The 25,095-nt window shown below is 42.0% G+C and overlaps 1 protein-coding gene across 2 annotated transcripts in view; it reads right to left on the minus strand.

Moving 5' to 3' along the window:
• The window catches only part of SLIT2 (slit guidance ligand 2), a 417,531-nt gene extending 397,150 nt beyond the window's left edge, over positions 1-20,381 (minus strand). For both annotated transcript variants that reach the window (XM_049886437.1, XM_049886436.1), the window contains exons 1-4: positions 20,203-20,381; positions 17,451-17,522; positions 16,197-16,268; positions 3,647-3,718 (exon numbers count right to left, since the gene is read on the minus strand). In XM_049886437.1, coding sequence (XP_049742394.1) covers positions 3,647-3,718; positions 16,197-16,268; positions 17,451-17,522; positions 20,203-20,381 — 395 coding nt within the window. The remainder of the gene's footprint in view (positions 1-3,646; positions 3,719-16,196; positions 16,269-17,450; positions 17,523-20,202) is intronic.
• Positions 20,382-25,095: the final 4,714 nt, after the last annotated feature.

A 25,095-nucleotide genomic window follows, 5' to 3' on the forward strand; every position in this document is an offset into this window, starting at 1 on the left:
GTTGTGCCGTCTCCTTTAAACTCCAACCTATCACATCCTTTACTTACACTTTCCATCTGTCAACAAGTGCTTGTAATTTTATTACACTGTCCTGTAGTTTATGCAGAGTTAGTATTATTTTACAGAGTTCTGTTAATGGACTGGATAAATGGTAATGCTATTTAAACTAGTCTCCAGCTCCAACAAACACAGCTGCAACTGTACTACTATTTCTGAGCAAACATCTTGACCTGAACATGGAGTGCTCTCTCAACCCGTCCAAAGAGAAATTGGATCAGACAGCAAAGGAAAAGCATATTTGGCCGCTAGCAGCAACCAACCGTGTCGAATCATAATTCATATACAGTGTACCCTCCTTTTCTTTTATATTGTATTTAGAGTCTGCAGAAAAGCATGTGTGCTTCTTCACCTGGCATCTCATTTTCAGCCAAGAGTCAAATGGTAATTATTCGTTATAAAAACTCAAAGAAAATCTCCATCATGTCCAGTACATCAGACTAGCTTTAATCTAAGCAAACAATGATAAATTCAAACATCAGGACATGAACTATACATTGAACTGGCAAACTTCTTCATTGGTGATATATTAGCAAAAAACAGTATAAGGATAAAAGATATCATACGTCAAAAAAGAAATAAGTGGACACATTAATTGGCATTATGCAAAATTCACAAAAGAAAACAATTTAGAATTTTTTGCTTCTTGCAAGAATTCTAGATACATACGGTTCTACTACATTAAATAGTGGATACAATTACAGATCCCTTAATAATTACACGCAATAACCAGTCAAATAACTTTCCCTATCTCAACATTTTTTCCCCTTTACCTATCAAAAACCCTATAACCACTGCTTTGTCACTTATGTCTTTTAAAATATCCTTTTAATGCATATAGGCTTGTGCACATTTTTTCATCTTCTAGAACATTCTTATTTGTCAGGTGAACTACTAGGGACCTGTCTTACATGAAGAGAATTTGAAACCGCAGCCTTCCTCTCAGAAATTACACTAGCCAGGCCATCAGCTTCACAAGCCTTTGCTCATTCATTTAGTAAAAGACTCTTAATGATTGCCCTCAATTTAGTTATCGCCATCACAAAAAGTGGTCTCTTTAGCTTATAAACATAACCTCTTTAAGGGAAATATCCTGTTAGCAGTCCGCTAAGTGTAATTCAGGCAAGACGATAGTTCCTCAACTCAAAAGAAAATTCTTGACTTGAGGATGCAGATAAAAATCACACCTCTATGTTTTTAGCTACCGCCAGTGTCTGTCAGTGTCAAATCCCAAGCTAACGGGAAACCTCTGTCAATATTAAATACTAAGTCACCAAGCAACAACTTCACAACTATCAGACTATGCAAGTCCCCCTTGTAAACAGTTCCACCTAACAAACACAACTTTATCTCCCACTGCTCCCCAGAGGAAATCCTTTCAGCCAAGCAGGCGCATAATAAAGCTGAACACACTTTGTAGCTGTCCATTTTCCCCTTTGTGTAATGACATGCCTTTAATTAATTAAAAAGTCTTGCATTACATATGGGTTCTGTGTCTTTCCTTTTTTTTCTTAAAGATTTCAAGTCTCCTTCCTTCACATAGCAGCTTCAGGGTTATAAAATCCTAGCAAAATCAAAGAGAAAAATCCCGTTGTCTACTATATGATATTGTCAAAGAGGGTAAAATGTCAAATAAAATATAATTTTCCAATGGGGGATTCTGCAGTGAATTAGACCACCTGAAAACCCCAGGAGAATTAATCTACGTGCTGCTGGACGAAAAATCAAACATTCTTCTTTCTTAGAGATACAATGGAAATTAATTCCTACACTTCCCTCTCCGCAGCCTAATAATTTCAAATTCAGAGGAGTCATTCAGTTTAAATTCTATCTTTACAGCTACATAGAAGGCAGAGAATTTCTTAAGCTGCTGTGCACTGTATTTATATATAAAAATATACACACTAATAAATAGCTTAATAGCACTCATCATATACGAGCCTTGAAGTCGATTTTTGAAAACCCCCTTGATGGCCAAAACTGAAATCAGAAAGTAAAATACTATTCAAACCATCTCTGTGGCCCTTCCAAGAAACTGAGCTCAAATATTTAAATAAGTATCAATTTATATACAGTACACAATATAATCTTTACAGGGGCTTACAACCTATTTCCTTGGTAAAAATAGTCTCCAGAGAATTCTTGTTAAAAAGAGTTCTTCCCTTCAGAACATTTTTTTTGTTTTGTTTTCAATGTACTTAAGTTGGGCCAATTTACCAGCAAGGAACACAAAGAGGAGAAATACTTCTAGGTGACTTTGGCTGTCCTTAGAGGAACAATGTCAGGCAGGTCAGGCTCCAGAGAGAAGACGTAATGTGCCAGCTAGCAGTCGCGCCCTCTTCACCTACTGAGAAAGTTTTCTCTACAGTAAGTTCAGTCAGGACCTAACAGAGATGTTGGCTATGAGGGGTTGGAGAGCATAAAGTCTTCCTACTTCTGGAATTGGCAACAGCAATATTGAACTAACCCATAAAAACCCACTGCCGCCAAGTCAATTCTGACTCATAGTAACCCTACAGGACAGAGTAGAACGGCCCCACAGGGTTTCCAAGGAGAACCTGGTGGATTCAAACTGCTGACCTTTTGGTTAGCAGCTGTAGCACTTAACCATTATGCCACCAGGGTTTCCAACATTGAACTAGCAGGCTACAAAGTCTTGACTTCAAAGTCAAGTTCAGAAAAAGCAGTATGCTAACTTTCCCTACAAACCCAACCATATGAGGCTTTCTCCACCGTCCAGGTGGGGGCCACTCTAAAAATGTTCTCTCTACATCCCTATAGTTTTTTTCTCAACATCTATAAACACCAATAACCACTGTTATGTATTTTTTTCCAACATGTTTTAGCTTTATCTCCCATCTGTACAAAACCATTTATAGACCCGAAAATCTAATTTTAAAACCTTTCGGAATGTATATTCCCTACTACGCATTAGGTCAACAAATAAGCATTCCAGGGAGGGAAAAGCTGATTCTAACTAACATTCACATTATGCTCCTTTCAAAGAACAACTTCCTTTACAGCCTATGACGTATTTGACATGAAAACCTCGCCTTACAAATCATTCATATTGCAGTCTGGAATTCTGGCATGAAAAGAAAACACCGAAAAGGAAATTTACAGCCCTCTTTAAATATCATATAACAATATTTCCAGACTAATAAACACTACAACTCAAGTGCAGAAACAATATCGAAACAGCTGACATTACAGAACCCCAACTTTACAAGAAAACACTGCCAACTTCCTCTTGAGGAAATACAGTAGCAATTCTTCCTTTCAGAACTTCATCGAAACTTTCCACAAAAAAGTAAGGTCGATCTCATCACCATCACATGAACCAGTAATAACGATACAATTACAATGACACGGACATAAACCACTAAATGCTAACCAAATAAAATAAGCAATTATAACCACTACAAATCCAATCATATGTTTCTTTAGAAAAAAAAAAAGCAATTTTTTTTTAATCCATCAATCCATTAGTGAATAGATTCCAAGAAAGCATAAGGAAACCGATCCAAACTACATTTAATAAAACATAAGGTATGACCCAAAGCAACAATAACTATGTGTGTCTACTTACAGCCTGTATAGCTTAGAAGTCCCAAGAAACAGCAACTCAGGAAACAGCTGAAGGTGATTTCTGTTTAAACGCCTTTTGAGAAAAACAAAAACAAGGCTCAGGTTACAAAGCTCATAACCAACAATAAGACGGTGGGGTGTCATGCCTCATCCTGTATCTTAAGAAAGAATGAAATGACATTCAAGAGAATTCAAGCATTGCAAATCAAAAGATGCTTATACCTTTTGTTACCTGACGTTCAAAAGCAATTTTCCATATGCTTACTCAGATGATGATTACTGGAAACTAAACTCTAGACTCAAAACCTGTGCCGCATCAACCAGAATACACACAAGGATAAAACGTTCCATGACGCAGATCCTAGTGTCTGTCAGGAGTTCACCATACAGCAGAAACACCAGAGGAACTGGGGTCCTAAAATTATCCACGCACTGGCACTGTCCCAAACGGCCTACATATGCCCCCGTGGCATTGTGGGGAGATGGGAATTTCGAATTAGCTGGAGAAAAAACCCAAGTGTGAGAAAGGGTCGGCCTGATTTCTCCCCAAAGGCAAAACCAGAAGTTTGAAAATCAACAAAGTTCAATTCTCATCCCACAACTCCTGACCTTAACTGAATTAAAGGCTCAGAGCTGTAACTATTAGAAGTCTAAAAAAGAAGTTTCAATAATGTTTTAAAATGTTTCACTGATATCGCAATGTTTAAACTGTTCTAGAGAAGAACTGGATTGCAAACCTAACTCAGTGTAAACCGTGGTGCCATGTAACTAAACTCTCGTGGAATACGCACTCCCTAAATTATAGGCGAATTCTGTCCCTGATAAACTCATATCCCAATCTCATGTTTTATGTGCCCAATTTCACACTGCATTAAAAACAGTATTTTTCCAAAATGTAAATGAAATAACACGCTGATGGAATGTGCTAACTGAAATGACTAACAGACTCCTGTAGCTTCGGAGCAGAGCAGGCAAGTTGTAAAAACTAAAGTCCTACCGAATAAACTAGAGGAGTTTCTGAAGTTTAAAGATAACTGTTAAGGGGACAGAAAAAGGAGGACTATCAGTCTTGACATATTTAAAGGGTCATCAGGTACACACAGAATTATGCCTACTGAATCTCCAGAAGGCAGACATGGGATCAATGAATGTAACTCCTGAGAAAGTGTAGATTATAAGGAGTGCCTTTCCAAGGAAGAAGCGGGATGATCTTTCCTGGGGGATTCTCAACTCCTTATCCCACATATATTCAAGCAGAGGCTATGTATTTGCTTTTTGGCTTTTTTCATTTGTTTGTTTTTTGCTTTGTTTCGTTTTTCCTGCAAAGGATATAACAAAAGGGAATTGTGCATTCGATAGGAACTGGGACCACTGAGCTTCACGGTGTCTTCCAATTCTAAAATGCCTTGATGTGATCGTAGTAATCATCACTCTTGTTAGATAAATTCATATTATTAAGAAGTTGGCCACCTATAGAAACAGTCTCAGCCCTTAATAAAATATATACTAATAAAAAAAATCCTAATAGAATTAGGGAATAAATACTAAAATTAGTGGTAAAAGGGTAGACTTGGTTTCCCACTCACACTAAACTGATCTTTATGAACAAAGCACATAACGAGGCTAAATTTAGAGTTAAAAACTTATATTTTTATTTTTCTCTGTTCATCACGACTCTGAGGGAGGAACACTTCTAGGGTCTACTGTGATAAAATTTCGATAAAAATTTAGCTTAATTACCAAAACCGAACCAAACCCATCGCCATCCAGTCGATTCCAATCCATAGCAACCCTATAGGACACAGTAGACCTGCCCCATAGAGTTACTGTGAATACTTGCTTAATTATAACCTTGTTTTATATATATATAGCTCAAAAAAATAGATTACAAATATTCACAATAGTGGTAATGAGAATTTCTCTAGGGAAGCCACCACTTTTGGAAAAGAGCCCCACTGTCCAAAAGCCAATCCAGATTCCCAGAACAGCAAAGATAGCCTTTCATAACCTGAACCAAACTAATGAATTAACAGTGTCCATAATTCTCTGGCCACTGCAAGCTCCTTCACGTTCCTAGGCTTTGCAAAGGCAGCTCAAAGTGAGAAGTGTTTCCCCTTGCCCAAATGGTACTGCTTACATTTGAGATGAAACTTCCCCTGATAACCTTAAAGAGTTAGTTCCCTCACTGGGCTGTGTCCTCAAAAAAACCAGTTGCCTTCAAGTCAACTCTAAACCATGGTGACCCCATTTGTACTTAATAAGAGTCCCTCACACTGTACTGGAGCCTGTGGGTTTTCAAATACAAGGACCATATCTTTTGTATTCCTCCCTTTCTTCCCTGACATTTAGTAGGTTCTTAGGAAATGCTGAATGAATGACTGGACAGACAGGTCTCTTCGCATTTTGATATAATTCAGCAAGACCCCAGCAAATGCATTTTATAGTAGGCCCCAGTAGCACAACAGTTAAGCATTTGGTTGCTAACCAAAAGGTTGGCAGTTCAAACCCACCCAGTGGCTCTAGAGAAGAAAAACCTGGGAATCTGCTCCCATTAAGGCTACTGCCTTCAAAACCCTACAGGGCAGGTAGTTCTACTCTGTCACGTGGGGGTGCTATGAGTCAATATCAATCCATGGGACCTATCAACAACAACTTTTTTCTGAAAGATTACAGCCTTCAAATCCCTATGGGGCAGGCAGTTCTACTCCATCACATGCGGTTGCTATAAGTCAAAATGGACTTCATGGAACCTAACACCAACTTTTTTCTGGCACAGCCCCTGCGGCATCTGCCCCAAGTTTTATGCCCCTCTCTGTCTGTTAGTGGTGGGCTGCATGTTGCTATGATACCGAATTCAGCCCTGGTGGCACAGTGGTTAAGCATTTAGCTGCGTTCAGCTGCTAACCAAAAGATCCACGGTTCAAGACCACCAGCCACTAACTGGAAATCCTATGGGACAGTTCTACTCCGTCCTATAGGATCGCTAGGAGTCAAAATTGACTTGACAGGCAACAGGTTATGATGCTGAACGGGTTTCATGGAGCTTCCAGATTAAAGCCTGGCAGTCTTTCAAAAATCAGTCAATGAAAACCCTATGAAGCACAACGTTTCAATCCACAAACAATTGTGGCAATGGCACAGGGTCTGGCAGCATTTCATTCCCTTGTGCATGGAGTCACCTTGGGTCAGGGGCTGACTTGGGTGCAACTAACAACCAGCTAACCAAAGCCCACCACCAAACCTACTTCAATGCAGCCTAGATTGCAGGTACCTTTTTCTTTCCATGAAACCCTTCCTCCTCTTCTCAACATCACCTGAAGTTGGAAGGAACTCAATGTATTTAAACAAATTTAGATACTTAAGTGATTGTTAGCTTCTACTAGCTTTCTCGTCAATAGGCCTACAAGTAGCACAATTTCTAATACCGGGAGAAGGTAGAGATTTTAGACTGTATTCATTATCTTCTTTAATATTATGATTTTTATAGCCCAATTGATCCTTAATTCATTCCATAAGTAATAGCTAGCAAGTACTGAGCTAACTATGTGCCAGGCACTGTTCTGAGAGGTTTACATGGGTTATCTCATTCATTCTTCACAGCAACCCTAAACAGCCACCACTATTACCGCCATTATGGACATAGGCACACAGCTAGTAGGCAGCAGAGCTAGAACTTGAACTTGACACCCTCTAAACTACCCCTCTCAGAAAGAGACAGTCTAATCGTACCTCCACAATAATTCAGACTGATATAAGGCTGAAATATTCCTCTTCACCAATCTTTTTCTTGGGAAAAACAGTTTTATATACTCCGTATCTTAAACATTTATGAAATACTATCTAAAAATAAAACACTAAGCTTTATTATTTAAAAAAAAAAAACTAACTCTAAGTTCAGATCACTGTTTTAAACACTTATTTAAAATACCTAAAATTGAGAGAAAAATGAAAATATATATGAAACATTTTTCTCTAAATTCAAGTAGTTTATCATAATTTCACAAAAACCATTATGGAATGATCTTACTATATCTAAACTCACCATGATACATTTCTGTTCTGAACATAAGATGAGGCAGTGTCACAGAAAAAAGGGGAGACAACTTGATAAATGATGTAGAAAAGCAGTACAACCATGCTTTTTTAAGAGTATCAATATACTTTTGATTCCTGTTTTTCTACTCTCTCTTCTACCAGTGCTAAGGTTAAATGGAAATACGAACACCAAAAAGAGAAAAAAAAGTAAATTTTTTCCCAAAATAATCAGTAAAGGGTAAATTTTACAAGCAGTCATGTACGATGACCAGAAATTAAATTCTTAACTTTAATACCAATTTTTTTTTTAAAGCAGAATTACTTGAAAGACCATTAAGATGTACAAAAAATTAATCAACACTAAATAAAGCTGGCAAAAAAGTAACAATTCCTAACGCTCCAGCAAAATTTCTTAGCTGTTTGAAGAGGACAATGTCATAAAAACTCCAAAGTAAATGAGTTAAAGAAGTCAAAACGTGATGGTCACAGAACAGGAAAACGGTGTGTAGTGCATCGTGGAGGATGATTTATGGGAGCCAATAGGAATCGGTCCCATTAAACAAGCCAGGTGGGTCAACTGCCATTGTTTGGAGCGAGGACACTCAATTGTGCCCAAGGACAGAGAACAGGTGTAAAGGCACACCTGGCCCTTGTGTCCTCACCCTCTGGATGGAATCTGCCCACAAGACTCCAGAACTGATTGAGAACTCTCTGGATAGTAAAATTCATGGTTTAGAAAGGTGTGCACTATCTGTGGCTTAGATACTTTTCCTTAGTGCAGAAATGAAAATGGATCCCAATAACTGTTTCCTTTGTGTTTCTTCAAGCAGATAAGGAATCTTGCAGTAGCATTAGAAATGGTTACACTTCTTCTCCAGCCCTTTTTAGTGACTGTTTTGCACCTTAATAGGCTTTAAAGTAATTCTGGCTTAAAAAAAAAAAAAGGTATTAAGTTTAAGGATTTAATGCCTCGTCATTGCACAAGAATCTCTGCTTTATTTATTTATTTTTTCTTTGTTGATTATTTTGGAAATAAATGTGAGCCTGAGAGGGGTGAATGATCCTTCAGTGGCTGCACAAAACCCTAGCCTCTGAAATCCTGGTTCGTAAAGCCTCAATTTGAAGGACAGGCTTAGCATTATTGATAAGAATTGTTTTTAATTATTATCAGCCAGCTGCTCCTGGGCCTCTTGTCCACGGGTAGAGGTTACAGTCACTTTTTTCAACCTTCATCTTGATTCAACTGATAATTGTAACTTTACCTCCATTCAAAATGCAAAATGACAATAATTTTACTGAAGCCAGTGAGAAATGCATACCTATAGAGGTAATCCTATCTGGAAATAAGGCTTGTTATATTAATGTTAATAAGGCCCAACCAGTGTAATGGAGCCCCGGTGGCACAGTGGTTAAGAGCTCAGGTTGCTAACCAAAAGGTCAGCAGTTCGAATCCACCAGTCACTCCCTGGAAACCCTATGGAGCAGTTCTACTTTGTCCTGTAGGATCACTGAATCAGAATCAACTGGATAGCAATGGATATCAGTGTAGGGTGTGTTCTAAACCTCACACTTCTGGATTATAAGGAGCAGCACAGGCAGAGATAAGGGAGCACAGACAGAGGGGAAGACAGGTACTATCTGATGAAGATGGAGGCAGATGAAGCTACAGGCCCAGGAACACCAAGGGTTGCAGGCCACTAGAGGCTGATACAAAGAACCTGCCCTTAAAGCCACATTCTGAACTTGGACTTCTAGCCTCCTGAACTGTGAGGAAATAAACTTCCATTCCTTAAAGCCACCTGCTTGCGGTATTTTTGTTACATCAGCACTAGTACTCTAAGACAACACCTGCCAATGTTCCATGAAGCACCAAGCAACAGCTGAGCAAGTCACAAGAAGAACAGGGCACCTAGGCTCTCCTTGCCTGCTCTACTGCCAAAGCCTCCAAGGGCGGCACATGGCCAGCTTCGAAGCCCTCGCTTGCATCCAATGGAGTCATCTGCTGAAATATTCTCTTAAAACACTCCTCTTATTTCGATAATGCCCTATCAGCCCTATTGCTACAAAGCTTTCATTCTGAAATCGTTTCCTCCAATATTCCGTCCAGACTGACAGCTACAACTTGCTTTGAAAAAAATGTAAGGGCAATAAATATGAAGTCTGCAGAGAGAAAGCTTCTCATTCCACTTAAAGTTGTGGAATTCAGTCCCAAAGGCATGATTCAAAGAGCAAGGTGTCCAGAATGAATGAATGACAGAATTAAATGTAAAATATTTGACAATCGCCGCTTCCACAAATACATTGTAACAGTGCAAACTAAACGACTCATTTCAGGGGAGGCATAAAGGACATAAAGGACAGCATCCGGCAAACACTGTCACAAAGGATGAGCCCAAAACAGATGTGGGAAAAATAAACAGCCTTGCTGCTTCAGAATTTATAAAACGGTCCTGGAAGAGCAAACAGGCCTTCTCTCCACCGTTCAACTTCAAGGCCCCTAAAAAAGTACCACATGAGAAATCCTCTCAGATGGATTCATTTTCTTGCCAAAGGGAATAACAAGGCACATAGCATTAAAGCCTTACGTTATAGAAATTAACGTAATAAATAAAGATAAGCATAATATAAAATACTTAAGGTCATTTATAAATAAATGAACATAATTGACGTTTAGTGGATATCAGAGATGAAGTTGATAAGAAGAAAAATGATAACTGACACCATTTTTATCTCACAGGATCTACATATTCAGCCTTTGTTACACAGTTTGGTACTTTCTTTGAAGAGCCTTCCTCAAAAAATGATTGCAGTGATTTTAAATTCAGCTGTAAAGCTGCCAGAGAAGAATTCTTTTGCGATGGGGCTTGCATTCTTTTTCAAGATTAGCACTGCCAACGTGCTCTTGCTTAAAGAAAAGGAATGTGTTATGTGTTGCCTATAGACTAGTGGGATTAGCCAGGAGAGAAATTCTCTACGTCCCTGATGAACAGGGAATAAGTGGAGCTTTCCTTCAGACCTGTTCTACAACATATTCTTTACTTGAACTCATGTGTAGAAACCTACAACAAAAATCCTGGAACACAGGAGTTGCTAAGCCTCACAACGTCTTCACATGGTTATGACTGGTGGGTGCTTGCAGCAAGAACTAACTTAGCATGACCTTAAAAGATGAAGTACCCTTTATATAGTCTTTCAGGAGGTTGTATGGAAACCCTGGTGGCATAGTGGTTAAGTGCTACGGCTGTTAAGCAAAGTGTCGGCAGTTCAAATCTGCCAGGCGCTCCTTGGAGACTCTATGGGGCAGTTCTACTCTGTCCTATAGGGTCGCTATGAGTCAGAATTGACTCGACAGCACTGGGTTTGGTTTTTTGGTTTTGGGAGGCTGTAGTGTTTTCAGTGTTAAGAGAATTTACAGCTCTACTGCATTTGGATTTAGATCCCTGGGTGGTACAGACGGTTAAGCATTCAACTACTAACGGAAAGGTTGGCGGTATGAATTCACCCAATGGCACTGCAGAAGAAAGACCCAGAGATTCATTTCCTTAAGGTAACAGCCAAGAGAACCCTCTGGAAGGCAGTTCTACTCTGAAGCACATGGGGTCACTATGAGTCAGAATCAACTCATCAACAACGGATTTGCATGTGGTGTTTGGTATATGCATTTAGACTTGGGCCCTGGTAGTGCAGTGGTTAAGAGCTGACACTGATAAACCAAACGGTTAACAGTTTGCATCCACCAGCCACTCGTCGGAAGCTCTATGGGGCAGTTCTACTCTGTCCTATAGGGTCACTATGAGTCAGAATCGACTCAACGGCAACAGGTTTGGTTTTTGGAAAACTAAATTACTATGTTTTCTTTATAGCAACTCAGTAGAAATTTTAAAATATCTAAACAACAACTTTATTTTCCAGAATATCTTATGTGGCTTCGTTATAATAATATTTTCAGGACTCATCTTCTCAAGTAAAAAAGAAGTAACAAACGATAAAACTAATAGGAAAAATGTAATTTCAAACAGAAAGATACCATTTGAGGAGTTTAAAATGATATTTGTCTTAAAAGCAGCCATTTACACATTCTTGGTGGCAAAAGATGAACAGTCCAATTACTTGTTTCTATCACTTCTGCAATTTCCACAATTGTTAAGGCTCTAACACGATTGTAATGCTCACACAAAGTCTTAACTCCAAAATTTTCCATGGTGCACCGTAGGTTCTCATTAGCATAATTCAATAATATAAGCATTTGACTTTACAGTCTCAGGGAATAACACAATTGCCTAAAAATAACATCCTAGAAAATTTTGAAAACTTTCTCAGGCTCTTGCATTTGTGCTATCAAGGAACTTTGAAAAGGAGAAGCTGATTTTTTTTTTTTTTTACTACTGGAAACCTCAAGCGGCCTGGGTCCCCTTAAAAGGTCATAAAATAGAACTTAATGACTGCGCCATAATCCCATAAACTCTAAGTGAACAACAAAACTTCCTACCCACCCATGGAAGTTCTCGGCCCCACTGCAACTAAAATGATTCTCTTTTTTAATGAAAAAAAAAAAAAAGTGATTTTTTTTTTTTAACCCTCTAGGACATTATGTACCAGCCGGGGAATCTTGAATTAATAATTTTGCATGGAGACTTTATTGCAGACATACCCAGGTTATCTTTTAAAGTGAAAAGGTGTACTTTGCAAAGGTTCTGCTTCTCTACTGCAGCATATTTGCCCTTTGTTTTTCCTTAATGAAATTCCACTGAATTAACTGTAACTAGACCCTTTGCTACATTAGATTTCAGTTGAACATTCTTACTGAACAATATAAGGCTTGCTAATGCAATACAGAAGTGGTACACTCTCAAGGCTCAATTTCCACCCCAGATCAGTAGGTACTCCTGGCAATACGCAGCATCCTAGGGAATCTGCCACTGCACATGTTAGGTCTGGGAGGAGAGTAGCAAACTGTCAAAACAGGAAGTAATGTGTTCTCACAGTGTGTAGGTGTGATTAAAACTGATCTCTTTTGCAGTGATTCATAAGCACGTTCTGATGATGAGCATATCATCTGATGTTTTCTATACAACAGGAGAGAGAGAGGGGAGGAGAGGAGAGGGGAAGAAGAGAGGGAGGGAGGGAGGAAGACTGGAGGGAGAAAGGAAGGAAGAACTGGAGGGAGGGAGGAAGGGAGGGAGGGGAGGGAGGGAGGGGAGGGAGGGGAGGGACGGGGGAGGGAGGGAGGGAGGGAGGGAGGAGAGGGAGGGAGGGAGGGGAAGGAGGGAGGGAGGGAGGGGAGGGAGGGAGGGAGGAACAAATGAAGGAACGATTGCCTTTTTTTAACATCCAACTACTTCTTAACATTTTGACTGAAAACACTGCATTTCATCCATTCTTTCACATGGAAAAATACCTTCTCTTTTTCTAATTATAATGCTTTGACTTAGAAATAATGATCTTATTTCATGCTACAAATTCAATTTTCATGACCCAGTTTCTGACATATTAAAAAGTTGAATTTCTTAAAAGGCACAAATTTTGATGTCCTATTTTGGAAACCCTGGTGGCATAGTGGTTAAGAGCTACACCTGCTAACCAAAAGGCTGGCAGTTCAAATCCACCAGGCACTCCTTGGAAACCACATAGGGCAGTTCTACTCTGTCCTATAGGGTTGCTATGAGTCAGAATCGACTCGATGGCAACGGATTTGGATTTTGGATTTTCTTCTGTCTTCTTTGTTCTCTTTCTCTAGATCAATTTAAAACTCATCGAACACAAAATGAGAAGAAAGAACTTAAAACTCTGAAGCATTCCATAAAATGCCACTGGGATTGTTTTGATTTTATCACATTAAAATGAAAGTAACTTAGAAACTTGCATTATGCACAAACAAAACTAGCGTTTTTATTTTATTTTGCTCTTCACACGGGATGAAAATTAAATTGCTTTAAGACCATATGAATGGCTTTTAACAACATAAACTTGAATTTATAAACTGTTTCATGATTGAGTTCAAATGAAAATTTGGCATCTAAAGGGCTAAAAACCACAGAAGTTTACATAATGTAGAGTTACCTAAAAGTTAACTCAATGATTAATTCCCATTTTTCACATGGTTTCTCGAAGCTTTTTATAAAAAGAATGCCATTTTTGTGATGTTAATGACACCAACGAAAATATGAATGTATAAAACACACCATAGTAATTTGATCATGGAACTCTCTGGGTGAGTTTTCTTTCTTTTTTTTTTTAGATTTTGTCTTGTTTTCTGTTTTAAACAATATACTGAATAAAATTTTAAATGGTTTGTTTACAACAAGTTGAATACATTTTTAACCTTTGTATTTTTAGACAGAACTTGTCCTGCCATGTAATATATTTTAAAAAATAAATAAATAAATATTTGAAAAGTATATCCACAAGGTTCCTAAGAAATGGTTTTAAATTCCAGAGTCCCAAGGAGATGAATTGGCTGTCAGATAACAATGTGTTTCCATCAGATGGACTTGGCAGTTGTAAACAAAAGGAATTTTCTCAGCTTTTCCTCACAAATATGAAATATTTGCTCTCAGCCCACAGCTGGGGTGATTTAAAGAAGTCCTGCATATATATTAGTTTTCATTCAAAATTACAAATCCTCCTTCCACTATGAAATGGACTGTGTCTTTAGTAGACTGGAAGACTGTTCTGAGATGGAGTGACAATCTCAGGGCAAGTAAAAATCAAAAATAGTAAGTACTTAGAACTCTAGTTGAATTTCAAATCAGAAGGCATCTGGTTAATAATTTTGGGGGAAAGTTAATTCATTCAAGATAAAGTTCAAATGATACTTAAAAAGAGCCCTGGAAAGTAATGGGAAATTTTGTTTTGTCCTAATGTTTCTGACAATATTTAAAATGACAATGTAACCAAAAAAGACATCGCATGAAAAGCCATCAAGTCTCCTTCAGTGATTTGGAAATTGTTTAAAAATAAAAATATCGATATTCCCATGTGATTTCTAAAAGCTATTTATGAAAAAATCTTTTACCGCTTAACGTATCATCTTAAATTACCTATTCACTTCACCAATCATTTAGATTATATTCATAGTTTTTGTTTTAAATGGATAGATTAAAATACCTTTGCAAGGAACTCAGCTGGACTTAGCTATTCACGGAAGCCTATGAAAGAGGCCAAAGAATAAATACTTCTGGAGTATTTTTATATTTTAAGAGATATAATATTAGTATACTTACAAATATATTTATTATACAGTTAACTAAAGGTTTATCTTATCTTTTTTTCCCCCAAAACTAGCTCAAGGTAGCCATGTTTACATTTATTTCAAATTACACACTTATGTCCTCTAGCTTATGATATTTATCAGAAGTTTTACAGCAAAATAAATTAGACATTTCTCTGTTTAATTCATTGATGTGATACAACTGTAGTCTATACACTGTATTTACAAATATTTTAGGATTTTTTTTTCCACTTACAGACAATTACACAGAATGAACTTTTGCCCTTGAGCCTGCTAAATCTGAATATGTCCCATGCCTAAAAATGAATGTAGTATTTCAGTATTATAAATAAAATTTTAATTTTTACATAAAGTTACTATTAAGGCAGATATGGAAACTTATTAAAATAATTGTTGCTATTTTTAATGAAGCTTTTACATGCCCTTAAAATGCAAACCTACCAAAATTGGATAATCAAAATATATCAGAGCAAGGAATTTATAATTCAAATTAGACAGCCTGTCATTTATTCTATTTCAGACACAGGTTTAAAAATTCTCTTTATCCTTTATATAATAATACTCTTCAAGTACTGTATATCAATTTTTATAAGACTTTGTATCTGAATAGTAATATTATGATGTCTGAAGTCTACATTTAATCTTCTGGGGGAAAAAAAGAATTAATGATGACCATGCTTTGGTAACACAGTTTTTACTTCCATTTCTACTATTTTTTGAAATTCGTTTTCCAACAGAGGTATTCCAAAAGCCACTGTGAGATCATGTAGTAAAACTGTGAACAGAGGTTATTAACAATGTTCACCATAAGTGCAAAACATCCAAAAGCAAATATTTATCAGTAAGAATTTAAAACATTTCTTCAAATGGCACTCAGGACACACAAAACCACAGTATGAAAATTTAAATAACTATTTTTTTTTATTAGTGAAATTTATCTTTTCCATAATGCAAATAAATCATCACCCTTCTTCCTAGATAAACAAGTTAAACAAGCTAGATGAACAGTAAGAAAAACATGTGCAAGGACCAACGCAACGGCTGCTGAGGAAGTAAGCACCTCTGTGAAAGTAAGTTTCTATTTTTGAGTTTTAATACAAGTTAGAACTACTTATCCGGAAGCTGCACTTTTTACATTTAGTCTGAAGACCACTTATTCATCCGCTTTCTTTTGTAAACTTGCAAAAGCAAGAACATGAAATTGAAGACACGGTGCCTTGAAATTCAAGTATTTTTAAAAACACGGTTACATTATTGTCATAAGTTTGGAATTGAAAATACTTACAGTCTCTCCAGCTCTTTAAGATCCTGGAATGCTCCCCTTTCAATGGTGCTAATCTTATTCTCCATAAGCTGCCTAAAATGCAAAACATAACATGAAACTTCAGGTCACCAGAAACCATCTTAATAAGTTTCAATTCAGCAACTGAAAACACGTAGCCTCCCTCCCTTGATGAAGGCCAAATACTGCTCTAGTTTGAGAGCCTATATCCCATTTAATGCTGATACACTGCAGAGAACTCGGGGAGGGAAAATAAGTAGCATACCCATCACAAAACCTGCATGGAAAAATGCTAATGGAGTTGCTCATGAACTTGATTAGTCAAAATTCTGAACTTGAAACTACGGCCTATCCTGAAGCGCGATCCGAAAAACTGCAGCTTTGATAGCTGTCTCGTGGTCACCTGATTTCAACTGAGTTTTAACTAAAAGAATCAGTATCTAGTAATTCATCACACACATATTTCTACTGACTTTATGGATATACATTAGCAATTGGAAGAATTTATAACTGCCAATATGTGTTTCTTAAAACATGAACCCTGAACCCACCATGGTCAAAAGTATAGAACCACTGGGATGTAAATATTGTCAAAGTTTTGTGGATAAAGCCAATTTTACAAAATATTGAATCTCAAATGATGGTTAACTCACTACTAATTTAACCCACTAATTAGAGAAGTAATCATACTGCAACAATTATAGAAAAGCTACAAAGTTAAAAAAAATTACTTTAAAGTAGGACCAATGTATTTTTATAGGTAAGTATTTTTCCACAAAGGCTCTCTGCTGATGAGCTGAACTGCTTAAGTTTAAAGTTAGAAACTATATGTCATTGTTTTCCCCAGAAAAGCCTGAACGTTATTAAGTAATAATAAAATACAGACCCACTTGAATTTTTTCTCATTAATCTAAAACCCTAAAAGTGTATCAAATATCTACATTACTTATTCATATTGTGAAAGCAGTTATTCTAAGTTTTTATATGCATTAAGCACTTAGGGTATGGTATAACAAACATTTGAGGTCATTTCTATTATATTGTTTCCATGGCACACTTCCAACCTTAAAATAAAAGCCTAACTTTTTATTGAAATTTCAAGTACAGTAATAAACAAAAAAGAAAACAAACCAAGATATTTTCAACTTTTGTGTTTCTGTCATTGAGTTTTCGAAACTGAGACAAAAACTGATTCGAAACACATAATCTTAAAAATGAAGCAGAAATTCTCCAAAACACAAAAAAAATCACACTTACAGAACTCTTAGATGTCGAAGACCAGCAAAATCTGTTTTAGTAATCCTTGTGATATTATTCCCATTCAAATCCCTGCAAACACAAGAAAATGAAAATTCAATTTCATATCTATTCATTTGAAGTTAAACACAGTAAAATTTAAGAGTACAAAGTAATGCTAGTTACTAAGTAATTTACAAAATAAATGGGAAAAAGAAGGGAGTGACCTCGGAAATAAATTAAAAAAAAAAGTGTTAGGTTTAAAAAGGTCATTCTCACTGGCATGTGACAAGAAAATGAAATGAGTATATGATCACTGTAAGTTCTCTTTTGTTGCATCCTTGTGTGTATATGAAAGCACTTTCAATTTCTGCTTTTCTAAGGGTGTGTGTTTCCACAGGTATTCTTAAAAAGCAGCACTGTTATTTTATTACTGTTGCTACGCACGCTTCCCAAAAGTTTCCTTCAGGAAGTTGAAACAATTTTCTAATACTTGACTATTCAAGAACAAACTAAAAAAGGAAAAACTCTTCTTAGGTATTTTGGTAACTACACTTCTGAAGGCAAAGAAAAAAATTAGCATGCCATCAAAAGAACTGCACTTCAAAGACTTGCATTTATAGGCATTTACCTTCCAACAATTCTATGTTTGTATGAAAACTAAACTCTTCATTTGCAGCTCAGGGAACCCCGCTGTGACTGCACCGTGAAAACTACTAGCCAGGGCAAGAACGGAAAGAGTATTCAGGCCCCGACATTTTTGTAAAGATTTCAGCATCAGTTTTACTCCTGGAGCCACAGCCCCCTTTCTGGCATATTAGGTCAAGATTCTAAACTTGCCCCGGATCCAATCATTTGAAGCAAAACCAGGTTTTGCTGTGGTTTCAATGCTCTGCTTCGTGGCAGGAGGCCCTAGTTTACCACCTTTTACCTTCGACTTTTAAACAGCATGTTTGAAATCTGTATTTAAAGTGTTCACTTTTTCAGTGATCGAACTTTATAAGCAGCAATGAGTATTTTTGAAACTATTTATAGATCCTTCCTAGGAATACTTCTGAAACGCAATTGATTTTTTCTGAGTTCAGTCCTTTTTGTTGAGTAAGACGTGTCAGTGTTTAAAGTTTAAACTATTCTGAATAGCATGGAATGACAAGTGCTCAAAAGAATTCTGCATTGCTTCTCTGCCTTTCTCCCCGACCCGCTTTTCCTAGCTGAGCAAAGTACCATCAAGTTGTTCCTGAGAATGGTTGGAGTCTTATGGCTATTCGATTAAAAAAAAAAAAAAAAACAAAACTTGAATTTCCCCAAGCCAAATGTGGTGGATCACATTTTGACAAGACACCCCGGGTAGGGCCCCAACTTATTCTGCACTGCAGGTCTGGGAAGAAAAGAGGAAAGGGGGGGTAGCCCAGTGCGCCTCGCGGGCCAGAGGTAACTATTTGCAAAGAAAAGAAGGAGCTCAACGTTTAAAGGTTTGCTGAGGGCGAGGGGAATGGGTTGGATAAGAACCACTCAAGGCGCCACGGGCCGCGCAGGTGGAGACTTGTGGGTCAGAGTGGGTCCTCTCCACTGCCCCCCACCCGGGGCGAAGGGGCCGGGGAGCAAAGCCCGCGCGCGGAGGCCCGAGCCGCCCTCGGCCTGCGCCTGCGGGGCCCACGCGCAATTGCGCGAGCCGAGCGCGCCGAGGGCGCTGGGGCGGCGCGAGGCGGCGGCCTCGGCGTTCACAAAGAGAATGGCCTCCATGCTCCACTTCCCTGAACTCGGGAAGCTCCCACAAGGAGCGCGTGGGCCGTCACCACCAGGGCTGCGTTTACTTCTTCATTAGAGCTTTGCAGAGGCAGGGAGGCGGGGATGTCTGCGGGCAGCGGAGCGCGGAGAGGAGGAAAGGGAGCTGCTGCCACGTGAAGAAGCGCAGAAAACTGCCAGAAAGGTGGACAGGGACACTGGGGCTCAGCAGGAAGGGCTGGAGGGAGCAGCCGAGGGCCGCGGGGTTCCCGAAGCAGGCAGCCCGACTAGGCTGGTGCCCGCTGGAGAACCAGCTCCAACTTCGCCTGGACTAGGGGACGTGGTCCTCCTCTGCAGGTGCCCGCTCTGCCACATCCCCTGGGGCTGCCACCGCCTCCTCCCCGGGGAGAGGGGGCGGGGAAAGAGTGGCGGGTGGCTGGCGGCCACCGGGCGAGCTGCCGCCGTCCAGGGACGCCCCTCCCTCCACGGCCTGTGCGAAGCGCCCCCGGGCGGCCCCGGCTGCCGCACGGCCCCTTCTCCACCCCCCCCCCCCGCCCAAGGGACAGCGACACAAAGCCGGGAAGCAGAGGTTTCCCTTTCGAGTCCCCGCGCCAGTCCTCCACCACTAGAGAGGGGACTTAGCTGTGAAACCGACCCGAGTGTCTACAACTGCAATGTGACTTCGTCTGCAGAGTCAGAGAAGCAAAGTCGCGTCTCTTTCGCCTCAGGCACCCGCAAGCACTTGTCCCCCACCTCCCAGCTTCCCAGCCAGAAGAAGTCGCTCGCGCGTGGTGGGACTCGAACGGGACGAAGAGACCGAGTGTCCGGCGGGGCTGCCAATGGGTCCGCCCCTCCCGGGATAGTGCCCCCTCCCTGGGTAGTGCGCACTCTCGCCCTTCGCCCTTCTGGAGGGCCCAACCCCAGGATGAGCGGGCAGGAAGGCTGCCTCACGCAAAGGTCCTTGAGCCACTTGGTCCCTCTAGTCGTGAGGCTAGGGTATGCGACTCCGACGGCGGGAGGGAAAGGCAAGGAAAAAGCCCATACTCACAGCCTCTCTGTGTTGCGCGGAATACTCCTGGGCACAATGCGCAGCGCCAGCCCGTGACAGTCCACCGTGCTGCCTGAGCAGGAGCACTGCGCCGGGCACGCCTGTGGCGCCACCTCGTTCAGAACCGCCAGCACTAACCCCAGCGACAGGGACAGCGTCTGCAAGCCAACGCCGCGCATCTTCCCCCGCCGCCTCCTTGATCGTCGGCGTCCGGGGTTTCTCTTTAGGTCGCTGCTCCGAGGAAGCGCGCAGCGCTCGAGATCCAGTGGCCTGGCGTGGGGCTAGCAGTCCAGAATAGCCGGTGAAAATGTGCGAAAATAATGAGGCAACAACAGTAATATTGAAGACAGCAGAGCGAGCGCTGGCACACGCCTTCCTCCTCCCTCTCCAACCGCCTCCAGCAGGGCAGACGCTCCTTGGGCAACTTTAGGTCCTGAAGATCAATCGTCCGGTCCAAGGCTGCAAGGAGACGCCAAGAGCAAAGGAAGGAGATGAGGCGTCGTCTGTCTTCTAAGGATCGACTTGGCGGTAAAAAAAAAAAAAAAAGCTGAGGCCCCCAAAGGCCACGAAGATGCAGGGGCTAGTTGCGCGGAGGGGTGAGGGGTTAGGTACTACGATCCCGCGCACTCCCTGTACAAATCTGATTCCAGAGGGGAGGGTACAAGGCAGAGGAAGGGTCGCAATAGGAATGCTGGCCCCAATCGAAGTGGGCTCCCAGAAACTAGAAGGCGCAGGAGCTCCACTGGCAGGGGGCTGAGGGTGCCCGGGGACTGAGCATGGCGCGCGGGGGCGCACGGGGCAGGCGCGCAGCCCGGGGGGCGCGGGGCGGCGCTGCGGAGTGCCGGGCGCAGCTCACGCGCTTTTTCCCTGGTTCGCCGCAGCCCGGACCGGCCCTCGCCGGCTCCCAATAGCCGAGAGCGATTTGCAGACACACATGCACTTCGCTGGAGGGTGGCTCGGCAATCCCGCCTCCCGCCAGGCGTCCTTGGCGACGCTCCGCACCAGGGCCTGCCCCCGAGGTCACGCAGGAAAGACAAAAGGGCAGTCGGGCCGCCGCAGCCGGCAGGAATATCCACTAGTCACGACCCCAGCAGAGAAAATCCAAGAGGCCAAGTTGAGGACGCGAGCTTCTCCGAGGGCGAGGGGGGGCCGGTTGGGGCAAGATTTTCAGGCAGGCAGGCCGATAAGAGTGGAAAGGCCAAGGTGAGGGTGTTAGCGTCCCAGGTCTTGCCGGGGTGTCTTGGAGGAAGGCGAGGTGGGGACCGCTGGGATCCGCTACTCCGGGATTGAGCCCAGGCGCCAGCAGAATGGCAGTCGTGTGTGCGCGCGTGTGTCAGCCACTCTGGTCTCCCGGATACGCCGCAGCTCCGCGGCAGACACCTGATGGCAAAGGTGCAAGAAATAAGAGCAGGCCTCCCGGGCGGGCGCAGCTCCTCGGCAGTCGCCCACAAGTGCGTCCTCCTCCTCAAAGTGCAGGAACTTTTCCCAGGCTTTGGATCCCGTCCCCTAAGGCGGACGGGCTCCACCGACGTTGCGACGCCGCCCCTCTCCTGGCGGTGCACCTGACTCAGCGGCCGCAGTCCCGAGCCGCCCGACTCCTTCCAGCCCCTTCCCCTCTCCCGGATGCTTTCTTCGCCTCCTGGTCCGCGGAGGGGTTTGGGGAGAGGGTAGGCGGCAACGGAACACTGGGACTCGGTGGCTCCGCAGGCTCCGAAGCCCCCAGCAAGAGTCTAAACAATAGGACGGACGCAGCAGCCCAAGTCTCGCTCGGCTGCGGGAAGGTGGGTTGTTGTTGCAACTGGAGTTGTCCCCTCAGGCTGCCTGGCGCAGCGCTCGGCCGAACAAAAACCCGGCCCGCGCCTCCGGAGCTGGCCGCGGGCACGGGACGCCCCCCTTTCTGCTCAGCACGCCCGCCGGGCCCGGCACGCTCGGCAGCTCCCGCCCGCGCCCGGGAGCCACAGCGCTCCCATCACTCGCCGTCACCGCCGCCTTTTCTAACCACGGTCTGCGGCAGGCACCGCCGCCGCCAGCCTCTGCCGTCCGGGCGCTTCCCAAATAAATATCCCCAAGTCAGAAGTTAAGCCGGCGCGGCCCTTATATACCCGCCCGAGCGCCCACCCCCTCCGCCCCGCCCCGCCCCGCGCGCCCGGCACCGCCCACTGGCTGCGCGCGAGGAGCCAGCACCTCGCCGGGGAGAGGTGAGGGCCGCGGCTGCCAGCGCCAGGCGGCGGCGGGCGGCGCGCGGGGACGCGCCTCGGCTAGCTCGCGCCCTCGCTCCCACGCCCGCCAAAGTTGCCCGAGGAAGGAGGCTCTCGGGCCCCCAGGCCCAGAGATGACCCCGGCTCGGAGACGGTGGTTAACAACCGGGGAATGGGGGAAGGAGGGCGACTTTGAACGCGACTCCTAAATGGTGCTGCCAATGCCTCTGCTGCAGCTTTTGCCACGGGATCCTAAGGGGGCTGCTCAGTGTTTGCAACGCAGGGAAAGAGAGAGGCAGGGAGATTATGATTTAAAAAAAAAAAAAAAAAGCCGAAATAGATCTGCCTACGCTCACAGACACACGTGTGTATTTTTAGGAGCTTAAAAGTTCAGAGTTTTTGCAAGTTGGAAAACGGTGGTTTCAACCTTCTCCCCGGTCTTCCCTACTCTAAGCCACCCTCTTCCGCTTAACCCTTTCTTTATATTCACGCACTTAGCAACGACGTGCTCCGTGACGCCTTGAAGCCTTGAATATGCAATACGCTCACAAAACTCTAAGGACTGGAATATGCCTGTGTGATTTTACTCTTAGGAAGGAAAGGAGGCAAAAATCCTTAGCAACGCACACTGTACCAGAAGGTTTCTTTTATTTTAGGGCAGTTCTGTATATTTTTAACTCGTCTCTGTTCAAAAGAGTGTTTCCTTGTTTCTTCTTGTCTCTTTAGTGTGATGTGTGTCTGGCAACAGTGTGATGCGTAGCCTGCCCCCCACCCCCACCCCAAGCAAAAACAAGTGTCACTATTGGTTTTAATAAATGGCATCTAAATGAATCCACGCTTTCCCTTGACTTTAAAACGCGTCGTGTCCTTCTTCCTAGTCCTATTGCACCTTAACAGGACTTTCACAGGAATTTGTGCAAGCCTCCAGCTTACCAGCCTCACTGTATGGTACCCACAAATGTAGCTCTTCTTATAACTGTCTGACTCCCCAGTGAGATGGAAATCCTGGTGGTATAGTGGTTAAGTGCCATGCCTGCTAACCAAAGGGTCGGCAGTTCGAATCCACTAGGTGCTCCTTGGAAACTCGTTGGAGTAGTTCTACTCTGTCCTGTAGGGTTGCTATGAGTCGGAATCGACTCCACGGAACTGGGTTTAGTTTTTTTGGGTCCCTGGTGAAAGGAAGAGGATCTGTCCAATTCTTATTTGTATTTCTAGCATCTAACAAAATGTCTGGCACACAGTAGGTGCCCTGGTGGTAATTGATTCCTTTAACACCAGAATAGACTCAACCTGAAATCTCTGCAATATCCCCATTAAGTTTTTCCTAGTTTGATTTTTGAAAATAGTCTTTCATAGTGACTGCCTCTACCTACTTAGGTCATGTCGCCTTCTGGAAAATGTAAAGCCTTACAGAGGACTATTCCAAAGACGGGGGACTCATCAGATAACTGAATCTGAACTCTTAGGATTACGCATTTTAGTGACAGATTTATATCGCTCTGTTCTTTTAAACACTTCAAGATGTTTAGCAATGATTAACTCATTTGTCATTCCAGATTTTGGCTTAAAGATCTGTTATATAACTTCCTTCCGAAACCAAACCCAGTGCCCTCGAGTCGATTCCGACTTAATAGCGACCCTGGGCACTGTGTTTTGTTTTTTTTTCAGGACACAGTAGAACTGCCCCATAGAGTTTCCAAGGAGCGCCTGGGGGATTCGAACTGCCACCCCCTTGGTTAGCAGCCGTAGCACTTAACCACTACACCACCTTAAGAAAGAGGAAGTAGAAGCTGGAAGTCACATCCTCCTGTGAGCAAAAGGAGATAAAGAGCAAGTACCAATCGTTGATGAAGGACTTCTCCCCCAGGGAATATTCTTTAGTCAGCACCAGTAAATTGTGATTAAAATATGTCTGCTACTATACTAATTCATTTAATTTCACAGCTTTGATACCTTGTCAACAAGAAAACGTGAGTATTTATATACATCTTCATCTACCGCATTGAATTGCTGTTCTCTATTTTAATTGCAAAACCATATCTCTGCAGTCCCAATATTCATAAATAATGTTATCTCTATTGAGGCACAAATAAAAGTCAAAGACATGAGTTCAGGTTTGATTTATTTCTCAGGATCACTTCCCATTCTGTGTGAAACAGTAAAGGAGCTGAAAAAAACATCCATGGCAAAATCCCCATAGAAGCATATTTTTTTAATTTTATGCAAAATTTCAGTAAGGTATGCCCAATGTACTATATTAAGAAAAAGAAGGAAGACTAATTCCTGAGAAACATGGCACATTAATTTCATTGTATTATCAACTTTTCAGTTAATAAAGGGACATATACAGGTGAGTGACCGGGTGCCTTGTTTTTAAAACTATTACTATATTATTATATATAATACAATATTATCAGTATCGTTATAGGTTGTTTGTTGGAGGCCTGGAAGGGCTGAGTAACATTAATTTCTAGGTCTTAATTTTTTCTGGATTATTTTGCTCCCAAATGAGTTCTCAGTTTCCCTTTGACTCCTAACACACAGCCCAAAGAAAGCCTTCTGCGGTGCCTCTTGTCACCACATGAGGTCTCCATAAATCCTGACCTAGATAAAGCAAAAGTGGGATCCACAATGGTCAACCTTGAAGTCTCCTCTTACCTTGGGAGAAAAAAAATCCAGTTGCTAGAATAATTTA

This window comes from Elephas maximus, chromosome 5, assembly GCF_024166365.1.
Source record: "Elephas maximus indicus isolate mEleMax1 chromosome 5, mEleMax1 primary haplotype, whole genome shotgun sequence".
In the NCBI taxonomy this organism is placed as follows: Eukaryota; Metazoa; Chordata; class Mammalia; order Proboscidea; family Elephantidae; genus Elephas; species Elephas maximus.